Source organism: Chrysemys picta, chromosome 1 (assembly GCF_011386835.1).
Source record: "Chrysemys picta bellii isolate R12L10 chromosome 1, ASM1138683v2, whole genome shotgun sequence".
Taxonomy (NCBI): Eukaryota; Metazoa; Chordata; order Testudines; family Emydidae; genus Chrysemys; species Chrysemys picta.
The window spans coordinates 255,505,142-255,527,487 of NC_088791.1; the positions used below are offsets into that span (position 1 = coordinate 255,505,142).

The 22,346-nt window shown below is 40.8% G+C and overlaps 1 protein-coding gene across 7 annotated transcripts in view; it reads right to left on the reverse strand.

Moving 5' to 3' along the window:
• The window catches only part of PCCA (propionyl-CoA carboxylase subunit alpha), a 387,774-nt gene that overhangs the window by 184,092 nt on the left and 181,336 nt on the right, over nucleotides 1-22,346 (reverse strand). For all 7 annotated transcript variants that reach the window (XM_065592346.1, XM_042843639.2, XM_024101904.3 and 4 more), the window contains exons 15-16: nucleotides 18,598-18,666; nucleotides 17,490-17,565 (exon numbers count right to left, since the gene is read on the reverse strand). In XM_065592346.1, coding sequence (XP_065448418.1) covers nucleotides 17,490-17,565; nucleotides 18,598-18,666 — 145 coding nt within the window. The remainder of the gene's footprint in view (nucleotides 1-17,489; nucleotides 17,566-18,597; nucleotides 18,667-22,346) is intronic.

Genomic DNA, 22,346 nt, shown 5'->3' on the forward strand with positions numbered 1-22,346 from the left:
GAGGTGTTCAAAGCCACCCTAAGGAATCTGGAAGCCCAATTCCCAAATCTCAGCCTAACTATGTAAATTAAGAAATTACTCACCTTGTGCAGTAACAATGGTTCTTTGAGATGTGCCCTCTTATGAGTACGCCAGTGTAGGTGTGCTTGGTTCTTGCGCTGCTGATTGGAGAACTTCACTAGCAGTGTCCATTAGGCCTGCACATGTGCTGTCTCTTCTCATGCTGTGCCATGAGGCTAGCCAGTGTGCACGGGCTAACCCTGCTCAGTTCCTTCTCCACCAGAGTCATTGACAAGAACTCTGAAGTAGAGGGGAAGAGGGTGGGTTATGGGTCACCCACAGGGACACACATCTCAAAGAACCATCATTACTGAACAAGGTGAGCAACTTCTTCTTCGAGTAGTGTCCCTTGGGTGCTCCACTGTAGGGGACTCCTGAGCAGTTCCCCTTCTGAAGCATCAGAACTTCAGAGGTGGGTCTGTTACAAAAGACAGCACCATGGAGCCGAAGATGGCATCGGAGGCACAGTACCCCGTGATCGCATAGTGTTCTGCGAAAGCGTGGACTGACAACTACATCGCCGCTCTACAGATCTTTGAGATAGGGACATCCTTAAGGAGGACAACGGATGAGGAGACTGACCTTGTGGAGTGTGTACAAATGGCATCTGGAGTGGTCACATTACGAACTTGGTAACAATGTCTGATACAAATCGAGATTCACTTGGAAAGTCTTTGGGCTGATACTGCTGAGCCCTTGGATCTTTCCACCGTGGAGAGGAAAAGTCATGGGGACTACCTGAAGGCCTTTTTCCTGTCCAGGTAGAAGGCCAGGGCTCTCCTGATACCCAGGGTATGCAATATATCCTCCCTGTTGTCTTGGTGAAGCTTGGGGTAGAAGATTGGAAGGTAAATTAACTGATTCAAGTGAAAGTGAGAGGTTACCTTAGGGATGAATTTTGGATGCGGTCTGAGTGTAACCTTGTCTGGAAAAAATATAGTGTATGGAGGATGTGCCATCAGACCTGTACTCTCTCCTATTCGCTTGGCCAAGGTAATGGCTACCAGGAAGGCCATTTTCATGGATAGGTACATTAGGGAACAGGTGCCCATGGGTTCAAAGTGGGGGTCTAGTCAGTCCTTTCAGTGCAAGGTTAAATGTGGGGGTAGGATGTCAAGATTGTGGGACAAAGTTCACTATACTCTTGAGGAAACTTTTTGTAGTTGGGTGTGACAGCACTGAGTACCCCTCTACAGGTTGGTGAAAGGCTGTAATACCCACTAGGTAAACCCTGAGAGAGCTTAGAGATAGTCCATCCCGTTTATGGGTTAAAGCATAGTCTAGGATATGTTGAAAAGTCACGGATGCTGGGGAGATTTGTTGGGATGTGCACCAAATCTGAAACCTGGGCCATTTCTGCAGGTAAGTGCGTGGTGTTGAGGACTTTCTACTATGTAATAGAACCTCTTATACCTCTCTTGAACAGGAGCCTTCTAGGTGTTGGAACCAAATAGGAGCCATGCCTTGAGGCAGAGAATCCCCAGGTGTACATCCTTTGTTCTATGAGAAGAGGTGCAGAATGGCCGTGAGAGAGATCAGCACACCCGTTGCAAGCTATTACAGGTAAGGGTACCAGGTCTGTCTCAGCCAAGTAGGCGTAATCAGAATGACACAAGCTCTTTCTCTTTTTATTTTCAGAAGGATAGTAGGGGAAATGGAGGGAAGGCATAGAGAAGCGAATGCACTGAGAGTGCTTATTTGTGCTCGGGATCGTCTTCTTGAAGCCCAGTGAACCAGACATACCCCATTTGGGGAAAGGTTCCCTGTTCGGGGAGGAAAAAGGCAGGAAGAAAAACAAAAGGGTTTTTTTTAAAAGCTAAAATAAAGAAAGGGGGGAAACTACAACTAGAACTAGGAGACTAACTAACTATCCTTCTTCTTTGGCTATCCCTCAATGCCAGGATGATGTCTGCCAAAGGGGTTCATTGGTGGGTTTTCAAGTGGCTGAGGAGCCCAATTCATGCCCTGGAGATTTTCCCACAGAAGTGACAGCTGTAAACTTGGAGGAGACATAGTTGTTGGCTGGACTGTTGTGCCCTTTCTTTCCTCCTTTGTTGCTTCTCTGTCTCATGAGCATGTCTGTTCTCAAAGTGAGCTGTGCCTTGGTGTATGGTGTGGCACCACTGTGTTCTGTTCCATGCAGAATCCTCCCAGTTTGTTGGGTTGATGCCTCCCTTTTTAAGGGGTATTTTCAGTATGTCTTTGAAGTGCTTCAGCTGCCCTCCGCGAGCCCTTCTTCCCTGACTTAACGGAGAGAAGAGTACTTGCTGCAGGAGGCGAATTACAGCGTGACTAACTAGAGTTAAGTAGATTAAGACAATAGTCTTAACGGACTGCTAGCCAGGGGCGGTTAAGAAGGAACTGAGGAGGGTTAACTCGTGCGTGCTGTGTTCCAATGGACACTGCTACTGAAGTTCTCTGATTAGCCGCGCAGGGATGCAAGCACACCTGCAGTGGAGCACCCATAGGGACACTGCTGGAAGAAGAAATTGATTTTTCCTAGCAAACAAGCTAATTTTACTATACGTCTTTGAAATAAATTTAATGCTTATGAAAGATGTTGGATTGGCAGCACTGGCAAACGAAGTCTTCTATCTGATCACAGAACAGGTACACAACAAGAAGCAGCACAGTAAGCTTCCTCACCCCACTCCAATATGCCTTTAACCTGACTTGGAGGGACCATCTCTGGGGGGCAAAGTGGTTCGGTCACCATCCCATTTCAATCCCTAGATTCTGTACTGAGATTGTAATGAATGACACTATAAGGGTGGGTTTTGTTCCTGGTGGATACCTATCCACTAGGAACTGGACTGAGACCACTAATTTCATAAAGGTCATCAAGCAGCCATTAAAATTGTAGTACTAAAAGTCCTTGCCAACCTTTGCCTGCTTTGAACTAGTGACACAGAAGTGGTGAAAGGCTCCATATTCCATTAGCAGTCCCTGAGCCATCCATTTGCAGTCCCCTGGGCTGTTAACCAGTCACTCCATCCCACCCCCCATGAATGAGTGAACGCTTTTGTTTGGAAAAAAGTGTGATTCTTGCACATTTAAATGGAAATTTTCAAAGACTCAAATGGATTTTACCTGGAGATGTTCACCTAAAACATGATATAACTCTAAAAATTTCCCCCTTAGGCTGTGCAGTTTATTACATAAAGAGAAACAGACAATTTGTATAAAGCACAATTTATTAATATAAAATTATGTATAGATCCAAGCAGCTTTTTTTTTTTTTTAAAGGAGTGCAAAGTACAGCATTCGCTGTTCTGAAAATTTATCCTGAGCCTTCTACTACATGTGGCTGCCATTTAGATGGGAGGTGACTTCATGGTGTGAGACACTACCATATGCAAGCCCCATTTTGGAGATTACAAAGTAGTTTCCATTCTGATGTAATACTGGTTTAATAAATCAAAAATGAAAAACTTAGCATTAATATTTTAAATAAAAAATGTGTAGACTATGTTAGAACAAAAAACAAGATATTTTATTTTTAATATTGGGATGTAAATGCCAGAGAGTTAACAAGATGGAACTTCATATTTCTTCTGCACCATTTTTGTTTAAAACATTAACAAGTTCAAGTGAAGGGCCAGCAAAGCTAGAAACTGAAGTTCTGTATGTGTCAATGCAGTTCAGATGATTACTGTATAAACAAGCTTTTTGAAATGATCCCATTAGGCATCACTCTCTCTAGAGATGAGAAACAGTTTGGTATCCATGAATACTCAGTCTTAAATAAATACAGGGCAAAGATTTTCTGCTGTGCAAAACTGTGCCAAAATCTGTGTTGCTTTTCAAATAGAAACTAGTATCTCCCAAAGAGTACAGCGAGTCCTGTAAACTCATTACATTTTAGGATTTTGCCCTAAGCTAAACCTGGTACCCTACAGGCTAATATTTGGGCTTATTGTTATCTTACTAATGCTTTTTCTTATTACTTTCCTATCCATTTTTATTTTTATCTCTTTCACCATACCAACTTTTTCTCAGAGGTAAGATCTTTTTAATCTTGGTAAGATTATAAACAAGAATAAACATCAAATATAAATATTTAAATACCAAAAAGAATACTCATGAAAGATTAAGACTGCAAAATTAAGAAAACAAGGCAGGAATTCCCAAATTTAAGTAGCTAGGTTCTATGTGAGAGAAATGTGTGCCAGCCCAACATGAACTGAAAAACAAAAAGGAATCCTACAAAAATTGGAACCATGAATAAATTGCTAAGGAAGAGTACAAAAGAATAGCGCAAGCATGTATGGACAAAATCAGAAAGACTAAGGCAGAAACCGGACATAAGAGGCAATCAGAAGAGGTTCTTTAAATAACCTTAGGAGCTAGCGAAGATGAAGGAAAGTATAGGTCCTCTACTGAGTGAGGAAGGAGAGCTAATAACTGATGACATCAAAAAGGCTAAGGTGTTCAATGCTTATTTTGCTTCAGTCTTCACTAAAAAGGTTAAAGGCAACCAGGTACTGAACACAACTAATACTAACAAGGGGGAAGGAATGCAAGCCAAAACAGAGAAAGAACTGGTTAAAGAAAATTTAGGAAAAGTTAAATGTATTCAAGTTGGCAGGGCCAAAATTCATCCTATGATACTTGAGGAACTAGCTGAAGCAATTTCAGAACTGTTCAAAATTATCTTTGAGAACTGCTAGAGGATGGGTGACATAGTAGAGGAGGACAAACATAGTATCTATCTTTAAAAGGTGGAACAAGGAGAACCCAGGGAATTACAGACTAATCAGCCTAACTTCAGTAACTGAAAAAGGTACTGGAACAAATTATTAAACAATCAATTTGTAAGCACTAGAGGATAACAGAGTTATAAGAAACAGCCAGGATGGATTTGTCAAGAACAAGTCATCCAAAGCAATTAAATTTTCTTCTTTGGCAGGGTTACTTGCCTAGTGGATGGAAGGAAACAGTAGATGTGATATATATTGATTTTAGTAAGGCTTTTGACACAGTCCAACATGAGATTCTCATAAGCAAACTAGGGAAATGCATCAGCATTTTTCAAACTTCGGGTCACAACCCAGTACTGGGTCGCAGCATGTCAGGCACTGGTTCGCTCTGGTCAGCACGGCCAACTGTGACGTTAAAAGTCCCATCAGCGGTGCTGCCCAGCTAAGGCAGGCTAGTGCCTACCTGTTTCAACACCGCGCTGCGTCACAGAAGCAGCGAACAGCAGGTCCGGTTTCTACGCTGCCCCTGCCCCAAGCACCGGGTCCACACTCCCATTGGCCAGAAACTGGCCAATGGGAACGGGGATGGGGCCTGCGGGGAGAGTCACACGAAGCCGCTTGCACGCCTCCACCTAGGAGCCGGACCTGCTCCTGGCCACTTCTGGGGCGCAGTGCAGTCTGCAGTGGCAGGACGCCTGCCTTTGCACCCCAGCTGCGCCATTGACCAGGAGTCACCAGAGGTAAGTCCACCCCAACCCCATGCCCCAATCCCCTGCCCCAGCCCTGAGCCTTCCCAAACCTGGAATCCCTTCCTCCACCCCAAAGCCCTCATCCCCAGCCCCACCCCAGAGGCTACACCCCCAGCCCAGAGCCCTGACCCCCTCCCACACCCCAAACGCCTGCCCAGGTCCAGAGCCCCCTCTCACACCCTGTACCCCTCACTCCTGGCCCCACCCGCAGCCCTCACCCCCACATCCCAACTCTCTGCCCCAGCCCTCAGCCCCTCCGACTCCCCAAACCCCTCATCCCCAGCTCCATTGGGTTGTGGGCATCAACAATTTTCTTCAACTTGGGTCCCCAGAAAAAAAAAGTTTGAAAACCACTGGTCTAGATGAAATTACTATACGGTGAGTGCACAACTGATTGAAAGTTCATACTCAAAGAGAAGTTATTAGTGGTTCACTGTCAAACTTGGAGGATGCATCTAGTGGGGTCCCTCATGGTCAATCCTGGGTCCAGTACTATTCATTATTTTCATTAATGACTTGGATGATGGAGTAGAGTGCAAATAAAATTTGCAGATGTCACCAAACTAGAAAGGGTTGCAAGCACTGTGGAGGACAGGATTAGAATTCAACACAACCTTGACAAATTGGAGAATTGGTCTGAATTCAACAAGATGAAATTCAATAAAGAAAAGGGAAAATTATTCTACTTAGGAAGGAAAAATCAAATGCACAATTACAAAATTGGAAATAACTGCCTTGGTAGTAGTACTTCTGAAAAGAATCTGGAGATTATAGGGGAGCACAAATTCGGTATCAGTCAACAATGTGATACAGTTGCGAAAAAGACTAATATTCTTCTGGGGTGTGTTAACAGGAGTGTTGTATTTAAGACCTGGATAATTGTCCCATGTCCAGTTCTGGTTGCCAGACATTAGGAAAGAGGTGGACAAATTAGAGAGTACAGAGGACAGCAACAAAAATGATAAAAGGTTTAGAAAACCTAACCTATGAGAAAGGTTTAAAAAAAAAAAAAAACTTGGCAGGTTTAGTATTGAGAAAAGAAGACTGACCGGCAACCTGATAACCTATGTTATGGGCTATTATAAAGAAGATGGTGATCAACTGTTGTCCATGTATACTAAAGGTAGGACAAGAAGTAATGGGTTTATTCTGAAGTAAGGGAGATTTAGGATAAATATTAGGATAAACTTTCTAACTATTAGAGTATTTAAGCTCTGGAATAGCTTCCTAGGGAGATTGTGGAATCCCCAACATTCAAGGTTTTTAAGACCAGATTGGACAAATACCGGTCAGGGATGATCTAGGTATACTTAGTCATGCCTCAGTGCAGGGGGCTGGAATTGCTGGCTTCTCAAGGTCCCCTCCAGCCCTACATTTCTATGATTTTATGTGCTTATGTCCAACTGGCTAGGTGCCATCACATAACATTAGATGCAACATCAGGCTATGCTCTAGATGTGGTGTGTATAATGCTCATTTTCCTTATTAAATATAAACCTTATGAGTCACTGTTTGTTATTAATGTAATAATAAGGGCCTATTTATGAGAGAAATAAGGGCTGTGTAACCATGTCAAGATGTTTGCACTTGTGTAAATCCCCACTAAACATACACCACACTGATATAAAGCAGGGTTTACATCAGCAGAGTTTACTCCAGTCATCTACTGGATAAAGTTGCACTAGTGTAACTCTCATTTTACAGTGGTACAGTGAATTTATACCAGGCATTTATCACTGTAAGTAATTTGATGCAGTTACACTAGTGCCTATTTTTCTCACATAGATAAGCCTTTAGATTCTGACTGTTATATTATAATACAAAAGTGACATAGTAAGACTTATATTTAATAGAGAAAACAGGACTCAAACACACTACATATATGGGGCAGTGCCTAGCCAACTGGTCTTAAGCACGTGCTTAATTTAAGCACATTTTAAGTGTTTTGCTAAATGGGGACCAAAGTTATTTGCTTTGAACCACATACCACATCTGTAGCACAATCTAAAATATCACTCATGCCAGCAGACTCAATGAAGACTATTATTTCACATCCCTGGAATATTGTGAAATTTGACTTTTACAATGAAAGAAAAACCCCCACAAGATTTCACAAACTATTTAAGCACTATGCTTACAGTACACAACATCATGGCATCTAAATTATCTGTGTAGTGCACACTGGCAAAACATAAAAACTGCATGTTGGGTTTTCAGGTGTTCAATATACAAGTGCTATTTTGTTGTTCTTGTGTAGCTTACTGACCACATTGGGGCCCTTCCAGGTCAGTAACCAGATCCAGGTTACAGATGGCAGAGTTTCACGGCACAATGCATTTTACCCTTAACCCTGCTTTATATCCCTTAACCTTCCCTACTCAGAATTGCTCCTGACTGACAGGGCACACAACAGTGCCTTCATCCTTCCTTACTTTGAAACCTCACTGTGACAGAGCCCTAAAGCCTGAGGACAGTCACAGCAGCTAGGACTACTTCAGAGAGCTATCCACGTCCACAAAGTGGATTTACAAATCATTGTTCACCCTTCAGAGAGTTGGAAGAGTCAGCATCACGTTTCCAATTTGTGCCAGCCAACTGAGTAAAAAGCTAAATTTTGGATCCTCGTATCAATCTATTTCTGGGCAAATGTTCCGTTTTCTGTATGGGAATTCTGTACAAAATAACATTGTGCTTATTACTTGTAATTCAAATTATTATCTTCTTCACAGATCTGTAGAATAAGAATTTTAAATTCTACTGAAAACGTAGATGATCAAGTCAGATTTTCATAAAGCAGTGTTAAAAAAAAGATTATTATGTTGAAGCGATACTGACTGGGATTAGTGTGACTCTTATGAGTGTAAACATATTTGTGAAAGGAGAACTCTGAAGGATGTACCTTAGTATGGCATTCACTTCTGTCATGAGACAAAATCTTTATCGAATAAGCATAGCCTGATTCCCATCAAATCCTTTGTCAGCCAGTTAAGAGAATTTCATATTTTTTAAATGCCTGCATGTTAAATTTTAAATACATATTTGCTTAAAGCATCTAGTATACCTGGGAAGGAAATGTGCCTCCTTTAGTTTACAAAATACAGGCATTTTACACAACTGCATAAACACTTCTCCCACCAGAAGATTAGAAAGTTTAAAGTGGAGGTCATGGATTCTCTCTTATAAATAATATCAAATTTCTAACTTCTCGTGTAATGCATTTTGTTTGTATCTAAACAAAAGAAAGTAACAACCTTTATACAGTTTTAAATTTGTGCTGAAAACTGACAGACAATTCGAAGTTGAGGAGGTGGGTTAATGAGGCAAAAGAAATAAATGATCCAGGAAAATTCATAAGGGGTGAAATCTTGCTCTTATTGAAGTAAGTGGAATAATCCCCCATTGACTTTGATGGGGCTAGGATTTCACCTAAATTTCTATTTTCTTTGCTTGCTTTTCTGTAAAGGAGTTAGTGCAAGGGGCTCTCAGGTAGCCCAGGAATTACTAGTTTCTTCTTTCTCTGAAAGAGAAGTCACAGGGAAAGCAGAGGAAAATGGAAAGGGAAATGTTCTAGATCTCTCTCTCCTCCTCTCTCTCTAGTAGAGTGATTTATATGTTGAAACTGTAGAGAGAAAGCTAGAAAGTTGTCAAGCCATCAGATCTCCTGAAGCACTAGAATTTCCAGTTATCACATGGGAAAAATGGGCTCACAAGAACAGATTCTAGAGGAGCAAGGATGAAACAGCTTCTCGGAAGTTTTCTTCTTCAAACCTCTGAGTATTGGAGATCAGATAACAGAGGAACACAGTACTAGGGAATGGACCCTTCAATGGAAGAGGATTTCAAATCCATTACTTTTCTAAATGTCTCAAGTTCTGATGTAATATTGCTGTTTTGCGGTTGAGCTGAGGCACTTAAAGGAGTGGGTCAGACCAATGGTCTATCTAGCCCAGTATCCTGTTTCCACCCATGGCCAATGCTAGGTGCTTCAGAGGGAATGAACAGAACAGGTAATCATTAAGTAATCCATCCCGTTGCCCATTCCCAGCTTCTGGCAAACAGAGGATCCGGACACTACAGAGCATGGTTTTGCATCCCTGCCCATCCTGGCTAATAGCCATTGATGAATCTATCCTCCATGAACTTATCTAGTTCTTTTTTGAAACCCGTTATAGTCTTGGCCTTCACTACAATACTTCCTCTTGTTTGTTTTAAACCTGAGGCCTATTAATTTTATTTGGTGACCGCTAGTTCTTGTGTTATGAAAAAGAGTATAACATTTCCTAATCTACATACCAGTCATGATTTTATAGACCTCTATCACCTCCCCCCCCTTAGTCATATCTTTTCCAAGCTGAAAAGACTATCTTATTAATCTCTCCTCCTATGGAAGCCGTTCCATACCCCTACTCATTTTTGTTGCCCTTTTCTGAATCTTTTCCAATTCCAATATATCTTTTTTGAGATGGGGCAACCACATCTGCATGCACTATTTAAGATGTGGGCATACCATGGATTTATAGAGACAATATATTTTCTGCCTTATTATCTATCCCTTTCTTAATAATGCCCAACAGTCTGTTAGATTTTTTGACTGCTGCTGCACACTGACCAGATGTTTTCCGAGAACTACCCACAATGACTCCAACATCTCTTTCTTGAGTGGTAACAGCTAATTTAGACCCCATCATTTTATATGTATAGTTGGGATTATGTTTTCCAATGTGCATTACTTTGCATTTATCAACATTGAATTTCATCTGCAATTTTGTTGCACAGTCATCCAGTTTTGAGAGATTCCTTTGAAGCTCTTTGCCATCTGTTTGGACTTAACGATCTTGAGTAGTTTTGTATCATCTGCAAATTTTGCCACTTCAGTTTCCCCCCTTTTCCAGATCATTTATGAATATGTTGAACAGTACTGGTCCCAGTACAGGCCCCTGGGGGACAGACACCACTATTTACCTCCCTCCATTCTGAAAACTGACAATTTATTCCTTCCCTTTGTTTCCTATCTTTTAACTATGTCCATGAGAGGACCTTCCCTCTTATCCCACAACAGCTTACTTTCCTTAAGAGCCTTTGGTGAGGTACTTTTTCAAAGGCTTTCTGAAAATCTAAGTACACTATATCCACTGGATCCCCCTTGTCCACATGCTTGTTGTCCCCTCAAAGAACTGTGTGCTCCTTGAGTGCTCCTTTAGCATCTTGATCGTACAGTGGCCCCACAGGTTATCTAGCAGGTTTCCTGCTTCTGATGTACTTAAAAAAAATTGCTGTTACTTTTTGAGTCTTTGGCTAGCTGTTGTTCAAATTATTTTTTGGCCTTCCCATTATATGTTTACATTTCACTTGCCAGAGTTTATGCTTCTTTCTAGTTTCTCAATAGGATTTAACTTCCACTTTTTAGAGGATGCCTTTTTCCTCTAACTGCTTCTTTTACTTTGTTGTTTAGCCATGGTGGCACTTTTTTGTTCTTCTTACTATGTTTTTTTTATTTGAAGTATACATTTAAATTGAGCCTTTATTATGGTGTCTTTAAAAAGTTTCCATGCATCTTGCAGGGATTTCACTTTTGGTGCTGTACCTTTTAATTTCTGTTTACCTAAATTCCTCATTTTTGTGTATCATAGAATCATAGAATATCAGGGTTGGAAGGGACCTCAGGAGATCATCTAGTCCACATGTGTCAAACTCAAGGCCCGCGGGCCACATCCGGCCCGCCATACAATTATATCCGGCCCGCGAAATCGTTTTATATATCTGTTTTTAATGGCCCTGTGATATGACGCCCCAATAACACACACTACAAATCCCATGATGCAGTGCAATTGCCGCCAACGGCAAGCCGCGGTTCAAGTTCGCGGTCTGTTGATGTATACAACGCTAATCTCAAATCAAAGCTAGACCCCAACAATGGCCAAGAGAAAAATTGATTCTGAAAACCGAGGCTTTCAAAGCCGGTGGGAGAATGAGTATATGTTTACTGAAATTGCAGGTAAACCAGTGTGTCTCCTTTGCGGGAGTAATATCGCTGTAATGAAGGAGTATAACCTAAGACGGCACTACGAGACGAAACATGAGAACAAATTCAAAAACCTGAGCGCAGGACAGAAGCTACAAAAGGTAGAGGAGTTGAAGAAGAATTTGACATCCCAGCAGACGTTTTTCACCAAAGCAAAATCACAAAGTGAAGCTGCTGTGAAAGCAAGTTTCATTGTGGCCGAAGAGATCGCCAAATCAGGACGGCCGTTTACCGAGGGGGAATTCGTAAAGAATTGTATGATGAAAGTGTGCGACGTCCTTTGTCCAGATAAAACGCGAGCGTTTGCAAATGTAAGCCTCAGCAGAAACACTGTTGCTAATCGGGTTTGTGAGATGGCGACTGATTTGAAAACACAGTTGATTGAAAGAGCAAAAGATTTTGTTGCATACTCCCTTGCCGTGGATGAAACTACTGACGCGACTGACACTGCACAGCTGGCGATATTTATCCGTGGTGTGGATTCCAATTTGTGCGTAACAGAGGAAATACTGGACATTAAATCGATGCACGGGACAACGAAAGGAGAAGACATCTTTGGAAATGTATTTCAAAGTGTAACCGACATGAAACTGCCGTGGGAAAAACTCGTTGGACTTACAACAGATGGCGCACCTGCTATGTGTGGTGAAAAAAATGGACTGGTGGGAAGGATGCGCTCAAAGATGCGGGAGGAGAACTGTGCCGGTGAGTTGACAGTGTATCACTGCATCATACACCAGGAATCGCTGAGTGCTAAAGTCCTAAAAATGGATCATGTGATGAACACTGTAACACAAACCGTCAACTTTATCAGAGCCCACGGTTTAAATCACCGCCAATTCCAGTCTTTTCTGCGGGAAATAGATAGCGAGTTTGGCGATATGCCATATCATACGGAGGTCCGGTGGCTAAGTCGGGGAAAAGTTCTCAAAAGACACTTTGAGCTGCGAGAGGAAATCTGCCAGTTCATGGACAGTAAGGGGAAAGACTGCACAGTTCTGCGGGATGAAAAGTGGAAATGTGAGTTGGCGTTCCTGGCTGACATAACGTCGCATCTTAGCGCTTTAAACCTTCAACTCCAGGGACGGGAGCACATAATAACCGATATGCATGATGCAGTGAAGGCATTTCAAGTGAAGCTGCGCTTATGGGAGACACAAATGCACCAATGCAACTTGTCTCACTTTCCCTGTTGCCAAGTAATACGGAACCAAGAAAGTGCCACAGTTTTCCCAAATGCCACCTTTGCTGAAAAACTCAGCGCGCTGCGCACTGAGTTCGCACGGCGCTTCAGTGACTTTGAGGCACAGAAAAGTAACTTCGAGCTGCTTCGCAACCCATTTGCAGTCGATGTGGAAACCGCACCTGTAGAAATGCAGATGGAGCTGATAGAACTGCAATGTAACGGGACACTGAAGGCAAAGTACGACACTGCGGGGCCAGCACAGTTCACTCGCTTCATTCCTGAAGCGATGCCGCAGCTCCGCCAACATGCGGCTCGAATCCTGTCCATGTTTGGCAGCACATATCTGTGCGAGCAGCTGTTCTCTGTGATGAAAATTAACAAAACGTCACACAGGAGTCGCCTCACTGATGAACACCTGCAATCGATCCTGAGAATCTTCACAACACAGAACCTAACCCCAAACATAAACGAACTTGTTGCAAAGAAAAGACTCCAAGTATCAGGCTCTGACTAAATAGGACAAGAAAATGGAATGTTATGATTTGTTATGATTATACTTTTGCTTTAAATTCAATTTTTTATTTATATTTTCAGATTTTTTAATATTCCAGCATGTACAGATTTTGAATGTATTGTATTGACAGGATATTTTTTTATGAAGAGCAAAATATTTTAAGTTGAAATGTATTTATTTTGGAATGATATCCTGTATTTTGGTTCATCTTAATGGTTAAAAAACATAAATATTTAGTCTGTTAAATAAATGGTTATACTGTTCGGCCCGCGAGTTTTGAGTTTTGGCCCCCTGTGCAATTGAGTTTGACACCCCTGATCTAGTCCAACCTCCTGCTCAAACCAGGACCAATTCCCAACTGAATCATCCCAGCCAGGGCTTTGTCAAGCCTGACCTTAAAAACCTCTAAGGAAGGAGATTCCACCACCTCCCTAGGTGTAGTTCCCCTTTATGAAATTAAATGCTACTGTGGTAGGCTGCTTTAGTTATTCCCTCCCCCACAGGGATGTTAGATTTTATTATGTTATGGTCACTATTACTAAGCAGTTCAGCTATATTCACCTCTTGGACCAGATCCTATACTCCACTTAGGATTAAATCAAGAATTGACTCTCTTCGGGGTTCTAAGACTAGCTACTCCAAGAAGCAGCCATTTAAGGTGTCAATAAACTATTTCTGCATCCCATCCTGATGTGACATGTAGAAGTAATTAGCATTTTTCCTCACATACTGTAGATAAATAAAACTGATTTTTTTCCCCTTAGTTCTGCTTTTGTCATGTCTTTTTCTTATGGGAACTGAGTAAACCTGTAAAGAAGGGAGACGTCAGAAACACAAACTCTAAACTTGAGCTCAGAAACTTTTAACTAAAATGTCTGCTACTAGGTAGTTAGGTCTGATCATGTTTCATTTAGTGAACTTTACACGTAGGTTACTAATTTATGGACAGTCACCATCAAAGTGTTCTGGCACTGGCATTGGTTTATTACAGACTGTTTTGGTGTGATCATTTACATGACGTCAGACGGAAATTTAAATGTCCTGGTTTTTGCTGGGTTATAGCCACACATATAGGCTAAAAAGAATCAGTGTGTGTCTATTAAACATTTGCACCATTATCGAAAAGAATTTGGATAGACCTGCAAACCAGGATTTTCAGCAGCTGATGCATACCACTTGCTTTATATTATATCCTTTATTTCTGCCTACTGGTTTCATTACAGATTATGCACTAGCTATGTGAATAATAAGTACTCAATGCAAAAATATCTGCTGATTTCCATTTAAACCCTAAATTTAATGTACACCACCATGACATCATGCTGTGCTATGTTGGTTCATGCTAAAAACTGACTCACGTGAGCATTACGTGACGTGATGTACACCTCTACCCCGATATAACGTGACCCGATATAACACGAATTCGGATATAACGCAGTAAAGCAGCGCTCCGGGGGGGTGGGGCTGCACGTTCAGGCGGATCAAAGCAAGTTCAATATAGCATGGTTTCACCTATAACGTGGTAAGATTTTTTGGCTCCTGAGGACAGCATTATATTGGGGTAGAGGTGTATTATAAATGACAGGATATATCATTAATATGAAGTATATTGCTCATAGCACCCAAAAACCCAAGTACCAGATTTTTTTTGTTTTATTTTTAAATATTTTGTGGAACACAGTATTAGGTAATTAACAGATGATGTGCTGCTGGGGGCCAAATACCAGTCCCCTCTGTTTGGTCTGTAAGCTGAACTGAACCACATCTGGAGACATCACATGTGAAGCCAGGCATTGGTACTACCGCTGTGCCCGCTGCCATATTCCCCAAGAGTTGATATATCTGGCTGATATTTGGGGGCTGTTTTGTACAGTGTCTATGAGTGTGGCCAAAGAGAGGAACCTGTGCTGAGGTAGGAGTGCTTTGGCCTGTAATGAGCGGAGGTCGACTCTTATGAATTCCAAGCATTGTACTACAGATGGGTTGATTTCTAGGCATTGATCTGCAGGCCCAGTTCCGTGAATAAGTCTATTGCAGTTTTGGAAACCTGGCGAGCCTCTTTGAAGTGCCGGGCTCTGAGGAGACAATTGTCCAGGTAGGGGTAGATCATGATCCCCCGGGAGTGTAAGTGAGCAGCCACTATTGAGGCAACCTTGGAGAATACTCCTGGAGCTGATGATAGCCCAAAGAGGAGTACTCTGTATTGGTAGTGGTTTTCTCCTAGGGTAAATCTGAGGAAATAGGCATCCTGAAGGTTACGGGCTGAAAACCAGTCTCCACGTTCTAATGCTGGAATAATCGTTGCTAGAGTGACCATCTTGAATTTTTGACCTTTAAAAAACTTGTTGAGCACTCTGAGGTCTAGTATGGGTCTCCAACCTCCCTTTCTCTTGGGTATTAGGAAATAGCGAGAGTAAAAACCTTTGCCTCATAGATGTTGAGATACTGGTTCTATGGCTCCTAACCGAAGGAGGCAATCTATTTCTTGTCTCGAGTGTACTCTCTTGAGAAGGATCCCAGAAGAGGAACAGGGAAGGTGTTGTGGGCAGGGGAGGGAGGTAAAGTGGATGGAATACACTTTGTGAACAATTTCCAAAACCCATTGGTCTGATGTTATGCATTCCCAGGTGCTGCAGATCATGACGAGACAGTAGCCAAATGGGATGGAGACACTGGTCAGCTGTAGCATTTGAGGGGAGTTGTCTATCGACACCTTGATCAACATGTCACAATTGGTGTTTGGAGGTGGATGGACTCTGAGGTTCATAAAAGTGCTGAGTCGGGTATTGAGAGGTGTGTGATTGTGTTGGGGCTGTGGACTAAATTTCTGTTTTGTCCAGGTGTGTACATCACTAATGAGCAGAGAGTGGCCCTTGAACCTTCAAGGGTATGCAGAGAGGCGTCCATCTTCTCTGCAAAGTGCTTAGTGCCTTCAAAAGGAAGGTCTTTGACAGTTGACTGCACCTCTTTAGGGAAGCCCAAAAGGTGTAACCATGATGCATGTCTCATAACCATCACCGTGGAGATGGACCGAGCCGCTGTATTGGCTGCATCGAGGGCAGACTGTAGCACTGTTTTGGTTACTAGCTGTCCTTCCTGGATGATAGCTTTGAACTGGTCATTCTGCGACTCTGGAAGCTGATCAATAAAGCTGTTAAGTTCTGAATAATTGACAGTCATATTTTGTCATTAAGGCTCGATAATTTGCTATTCAAAACTGTAGCATGGCCGAGGAACAGGCTTTCCTCCCGAAGAGTTCCAAGCACTTCCAAACCCTATCACAGGGGTGGATCTCATTTGGTATGGACAGCCCCAAGAGTTTACCACGTCGATGACGATGAGGTTGGGGAAGGATGGGAGAAAAGAAATTCTGTCTCCATAACCAGAACGTCATATTTTTATTGGCCCACTTACAGATAGGCATCACCGATGTCCATAGGGACACTGCTCGAAGAACTAAAAAGGACATTGTGCACGTTAACTCCTTTTCTCAGCCACATCCCCAAAAAGGTAACCTAAGCCATCATTCTGGTGGTTCTCCCCCACATAGCCTCTCTCTCTCTGGCGGCCTTCAGGGGTTGGAGAGTGGAACAAAATTCCCCCCAAGACACTGTTTCTCCCTGTATTCTCCTTTGAACTCAGAGGAGAAACAAAGACCTTCTCCGGAGCTTAAAGGGGGAAAGAGTCAAGATTCATTATGGCAGACTCATCCATGTTCTATAAAGAGCTTAAGAAAAACATCTGATTCTCACAGGTAGGCCTGGGAAGAGAGCTGAAAGAGAGGTTTATCATCATCATCTCAGGTTCTAAATATTGTCCAAATTTGTATGCCATGGTATTCCCCCAGTGCTAACACAACCCTTTAGAATGAAAAAACTCAACACACAGGCTTGTGGTACTATAAGAACACAGTAGATCTACTAAAGTACTATGCATGATTACAATATAGTTGCCTTTGAATTTCACAGGGTAATAAATGCGGGATCTACCATGAGTTTGCGAGAGCTCTTATCAGTTTTTGAAAGTAATTTAATTAAATTATTTAACTAATTACTTTAAACAAAAATGCTGCAGGAAAAAATGAAGTCTCTTTAGATTTGATGTATCTTCTCAGCTTAATTAACACAAGCTTTTCTTGGTTTAATTTGCACTTAATAAGCAGGAACTTTACTCAATTTGCTAATTACTACATTTTCAAGCTGTTTTCTTGAAATAGATGCCAGCCTACCACACTAGGAACCCAAATTTCCGTAGTTACCTCGAATTACATAATTGTCCAGAGCCTCTTCCATTCTTTGCAATGCTTCAGCTCTATCAGAGCCATATGTAATTAGCTAAAAACAAAGGTATTTAGTCAGCTATAAAAATTCAGTTTTAACTTCTGAAATGTAATAATTTTCTTTAAAAAAAACTTCACAGATCATATGTTTAGATATTCCATTTACAGAAATCATTTTGCACATATTACTGTCTGTCTACTGGAGCACTTCCCCAAAACAAGAGAGAGGCCTCTCAACCCTCTGGCATCCAGATACAGGTTTTTTTCTTTATATGAGTTAAGCATATCTATATCTGGCTCTCTCTTCTTCTTAGAGTCACACAAAAAATTCGATTAAACATCAGGAACTCTGACTGTGAATTTTTGTATTTCTTAAGATTTTGTTTTCTTGTAAGTTTAATTCTTGGCGTTTTAAAACACTAACTATAAAGTCCTTGTAGCAATTTTACCCTTAAATAACTGAAATGTACCCTCAAACTTTAACTCCTATTTAACATTTTTTATCAGGAATTACGGCCCTCTAATTTCACAGAAAAATCAAACAAAGTTAGATTGACATGGCATAAGTCTGTGAGACTGCAGGCCGTAGTTTAAAATACCTTTAGGAATCAGAAAACATAACAAGAACAATAAAAAACAAGTAAAAGGGTGAATTAATTTCTGTGAGATCAGAAACAACAAGGAGTCTGGTGGCACCTTAAAGACTAACAGATTTATTTGGGCATAAGCTTTCGTGGGTAAAAACCTCACTTCTTCAGATGTATAGGTTTTTACCCATGAAAGCTTATGCCCAAATAAATCTGTTAGTCTTTAAGGTGCCACCAGACTCCTTGTTGTTTCTGTAGATACAGACTAACACGGCTACCCCCTGATACTTGACACCATGTGAGATCAGACATATTTGTAAATTTTCTTCCAGATTAAGCTTCATTTTCAATATAGCCTCTTTTCTCTCATGTTTCCTTTATGCACATCACATCCAGCAGCTTTGAAATATTGGCTCATTACTAAAAAATCTCTCATTTAAAAATTTTGTATCTAAAACTAGTATTTCATATATTAAAACGTTAAAAAAATATCAACTCACTTTTGAGATCATGGGATCATAATAAATGCTAATATCACTTCCTTCTTGTATGCCACTGTCAACACGTACCTTCAAAAAATAAAAAAGGAGCAAATATAATTTCACAGTGGAACAAAAACCAAGTTTTGACCTCATAGAGGACATACATCTCATACTTTTAAACCTAACAAGTTTCATGAGAAGATAAAATATTCTTTTCACCAAGGGCTAGAAAATCCCCTCCCACTTCCCCCTTGTGGGAAAAATACCTATGAATTACTCTCCTCTTAAAAAAAACATGAATGCAAACTGTTAGCCAAAGTCACTTTTTTCTTGTAAAATCCAGAGCAACCAGATTTGGGTTTTGATCACTCTATCAATTTATAGTGGTTTATACAACTCTAAATCTGAACTCTCAATGCAACCAATGCTGACTTAATTACTGCAATAAAATACACTTGTAATTATTCACCAACTGACACCTGGCATGAAAGATGCCCCTTGTAATCGCATCTTTTCTGAGTATGTATGTAATCACATCCCTTGTGTCCCACTATAGCCCTTCTGAGGGCTCCAGTGGGGACACAACTAAGGCTCATTCAGCAGGAACTTTGGAGCTCTGCTTATCAGCTCTATAGGAATACTAGTCTTGTAGCTTTCATGTCTGTAACACTTTCCTTTTCTGCCTCACCCTCTCGACTGTAAAACATTTTTTTTTCTGTTGCTGCTGTACCCCTGGGTGTTTAATGTTTACACAGCTTTTTCCATGGCTTTGCTTTGTAAGGACACAGCCCCAATTAAAGCTCTGATTCCGCAATTTTCATAGGGAAAAAATAGCACAAGTTCAAAAATTTCTTTTGAAGAAACTGATTGCTGTTAACCAGCCAACAAGTCAGTTAGTATATTGCTGATTCTTGTTTTCATCTCTCAGTTTGATTTCACCAGTGAGGCATTGAGGTTAGCCATATAAAACTTTTAAAATGAGCAATTTCTGGGAAATAAATATTTATTAAATTGTTGCTGTTGAACTCTGGAATCTAAAGCACTTTAGTGTTTTTTTAATCAAAGTAATTCAAGACTGATAAATGCATCCCAGTGATCTTAAGGACAGAGGAATCCAATTGAAGTTGCTGAAACCACCAGGGCTTTGATATTTTACATCGTAAAGGGGGTGGCAAGTGGGACCTAGAAACTCACTTAAATCTCCACCTGTGGGAAGGAATCTTTCTAATAAACAGCAGCTCATCTGATTGCAGCAAGGCAAAAAAAGGTCAACACAACGGCTGTTAGGCCTTTAATATTTTAATTTAGGCAATTACCAAGGGACCACATGTAGAACCTCTTGTCTAAAGAATCCACATGAGGACAGGATGATGACTTTATTATCCAAATAACCTAAAAGATATCCCAGCAGCTTTATTCTCTTTCTTCAATGACAACTACATCCTAACATGGGTTTAATGATCATTTTCTTTTTTAAACACTTTAATTGAATATTTATTAATATACACGTAATATATTTGTATTTGCAGTTCAACGGCACCTTCATTATAAGAAATCAAGATGCTTTATAAACAATTAGCTAGCCCTACAACAGAACTGTGAGTTAGATGGCATTATCATCCCCATTTTACAGATGATGAGGAAGGGGCAAGGTCACAAAGGAAATATGTAGCAGGAAATTCAGATTTCCTGATTCCCATTCTTATAACTATTAAGGCATCCTTCCTCTCTGTACAGGTACATACATACATACATGAATGAATACATCCATGCACAGAGATAAGAAAGAACTAGTAAGATATCTAATCCATCCCACTGCCAGTCAAGACTGTTCCCTAGAGGCAGCATATTGCTTCTTGTACGGCACAATACATACACATATATAACATGTAGCATACCTGTATACATATTCTAATAATACATGGCATTTATATAGCACTTTTCATGTCCAAAGCAACAAACAAATGTAAAGTAATTAATCCTCACAACACCTCTGTGAGGTATACAAATATTATTATCCCAATTTTACAATGAGAAAACATATAAAGAAAGGCCAATTTCAGATGTGAAATAAGCTGATGCAACTGTAAATAGGAGTAGGCACTGTTTATGCCAGTGCTGATTTTGGCCAAAAGAAGTTCAGCGATTGGCTGTTAGTGGAAGAACCAGGATTAGAAATCAGAACTTCCTGGCTCCCCATTACATGCTTAGTGCACTAAACAATGCTTCCACTGTATATACTGTATACACAAACTTATACGTAATGTACTTGGATATATCCGCACAAATTTAAAAATTCAAATATACTGAAAAACAAGGAACTAAAGAAAAGGTTCTTGAAAATTTGCTTTATAATTTCATAAAATTATGAAAAAAAGTACCTGGGGCCAGTTTGTATATAATAAAAGCTTTCCTTCCTTCTAAAATTTATTCTTCATAAAATAAACACAGAAAAGCTATATAAAAATGACAAACTGATAGCAGAAAGGAAATAATTTTACCATTTTCAATTCTCTGTTGTGCTTAGGTATATCGGGGACTGATAACAATACGTGATCCTGTAAACTATAGTGTGCAAAACTGGATATAACAGAAACCTTTATTTTAAAGGATCCTTGCTCTAGTGTGTTTATCTTGATAGCTAATAGTAATACTTATTGTAATACTTATTAGCATTACTTTTACTTAATGTTTTTCCTTTTCTCAGTATTTAAAAAAAATACTACAGGGAGTATACAAGTCAAGATCCTTTCATAGCCCAAACAGTTCCAGTGGTGTAGTATAGTGGTGCGATTGTATATTACTATATTTTAATGTTAGGTGCTCTAGGAAAACATAGAATCATAGAAGATTAGGGTTGGAAGAGATCTCAGGAGGTCATCTAGTCCAACCCCAACTAAATCATCCCACCCAGGGCTGTGTCAAACCGGGCCTTAAAAACCTCTAATGATGGAGATTCCACCACCTCCCTAGGTAACCCATTCCAGTGCTTCACCACCCTCCTAGTGAAATAGTTTTTCCCAATATCCAACCTAGACCTCCCCCGCTGCAACTTGAGACCATTGCTCCTTGTTCTGTCATCTGCCACCATCAGAACAGTCTAGCTCCATCCCCTTTGGAGCCCCACTTCAGGTAGTTGAAGGCTGCTATCAAATCCCCCCTCACTCTTCTCTTCTGCAGACTAAATAAGCCCAGTTCCCTCAGACTCTCCTCATAACCTCTGGCTCCAATCCTGCAATGAACAGTGCACTGGCACACCACTTTGGGTGCATAAGTTAGTAGGACTTCATGCTGACAGAGTTCCACCCATACACAGTTCACTGCAATACTGGGGTCTAAGAGACAGACAGACCTACTCCACCCTCCCCAGACTTCAGAGCCCAAGCTCCAGCCCCAACTTCAATGTGCTGTCTTCACAGCTATTTTGAGAGCTCTAGCATAAGCCCCATTAGCCCAACTCTGTTGACTTGAGCTGGGAAGCTCACTCCCACCGACTATGTCAACATCAGCACCCTTAAAGAATGGATTGTTGATCACATTAGCGAAGAATGGCTTTGGAGCTCTTCAAATCTTAATGCCAACTGCAGTACAGTCAGTTTGTTACAACATGCAAGAGTAATAAGTTTCTACTGTCACAATCTTGATGATACTTATTTCTTTGTAGCTACCTCATTTTAAGCTTTTTTTAAAAATCGAATACTCACTAGCCCTAAAAATCATACTCTGAACTAGCAGCTGGTACATTTAAAAATTATTACAATCTCAAA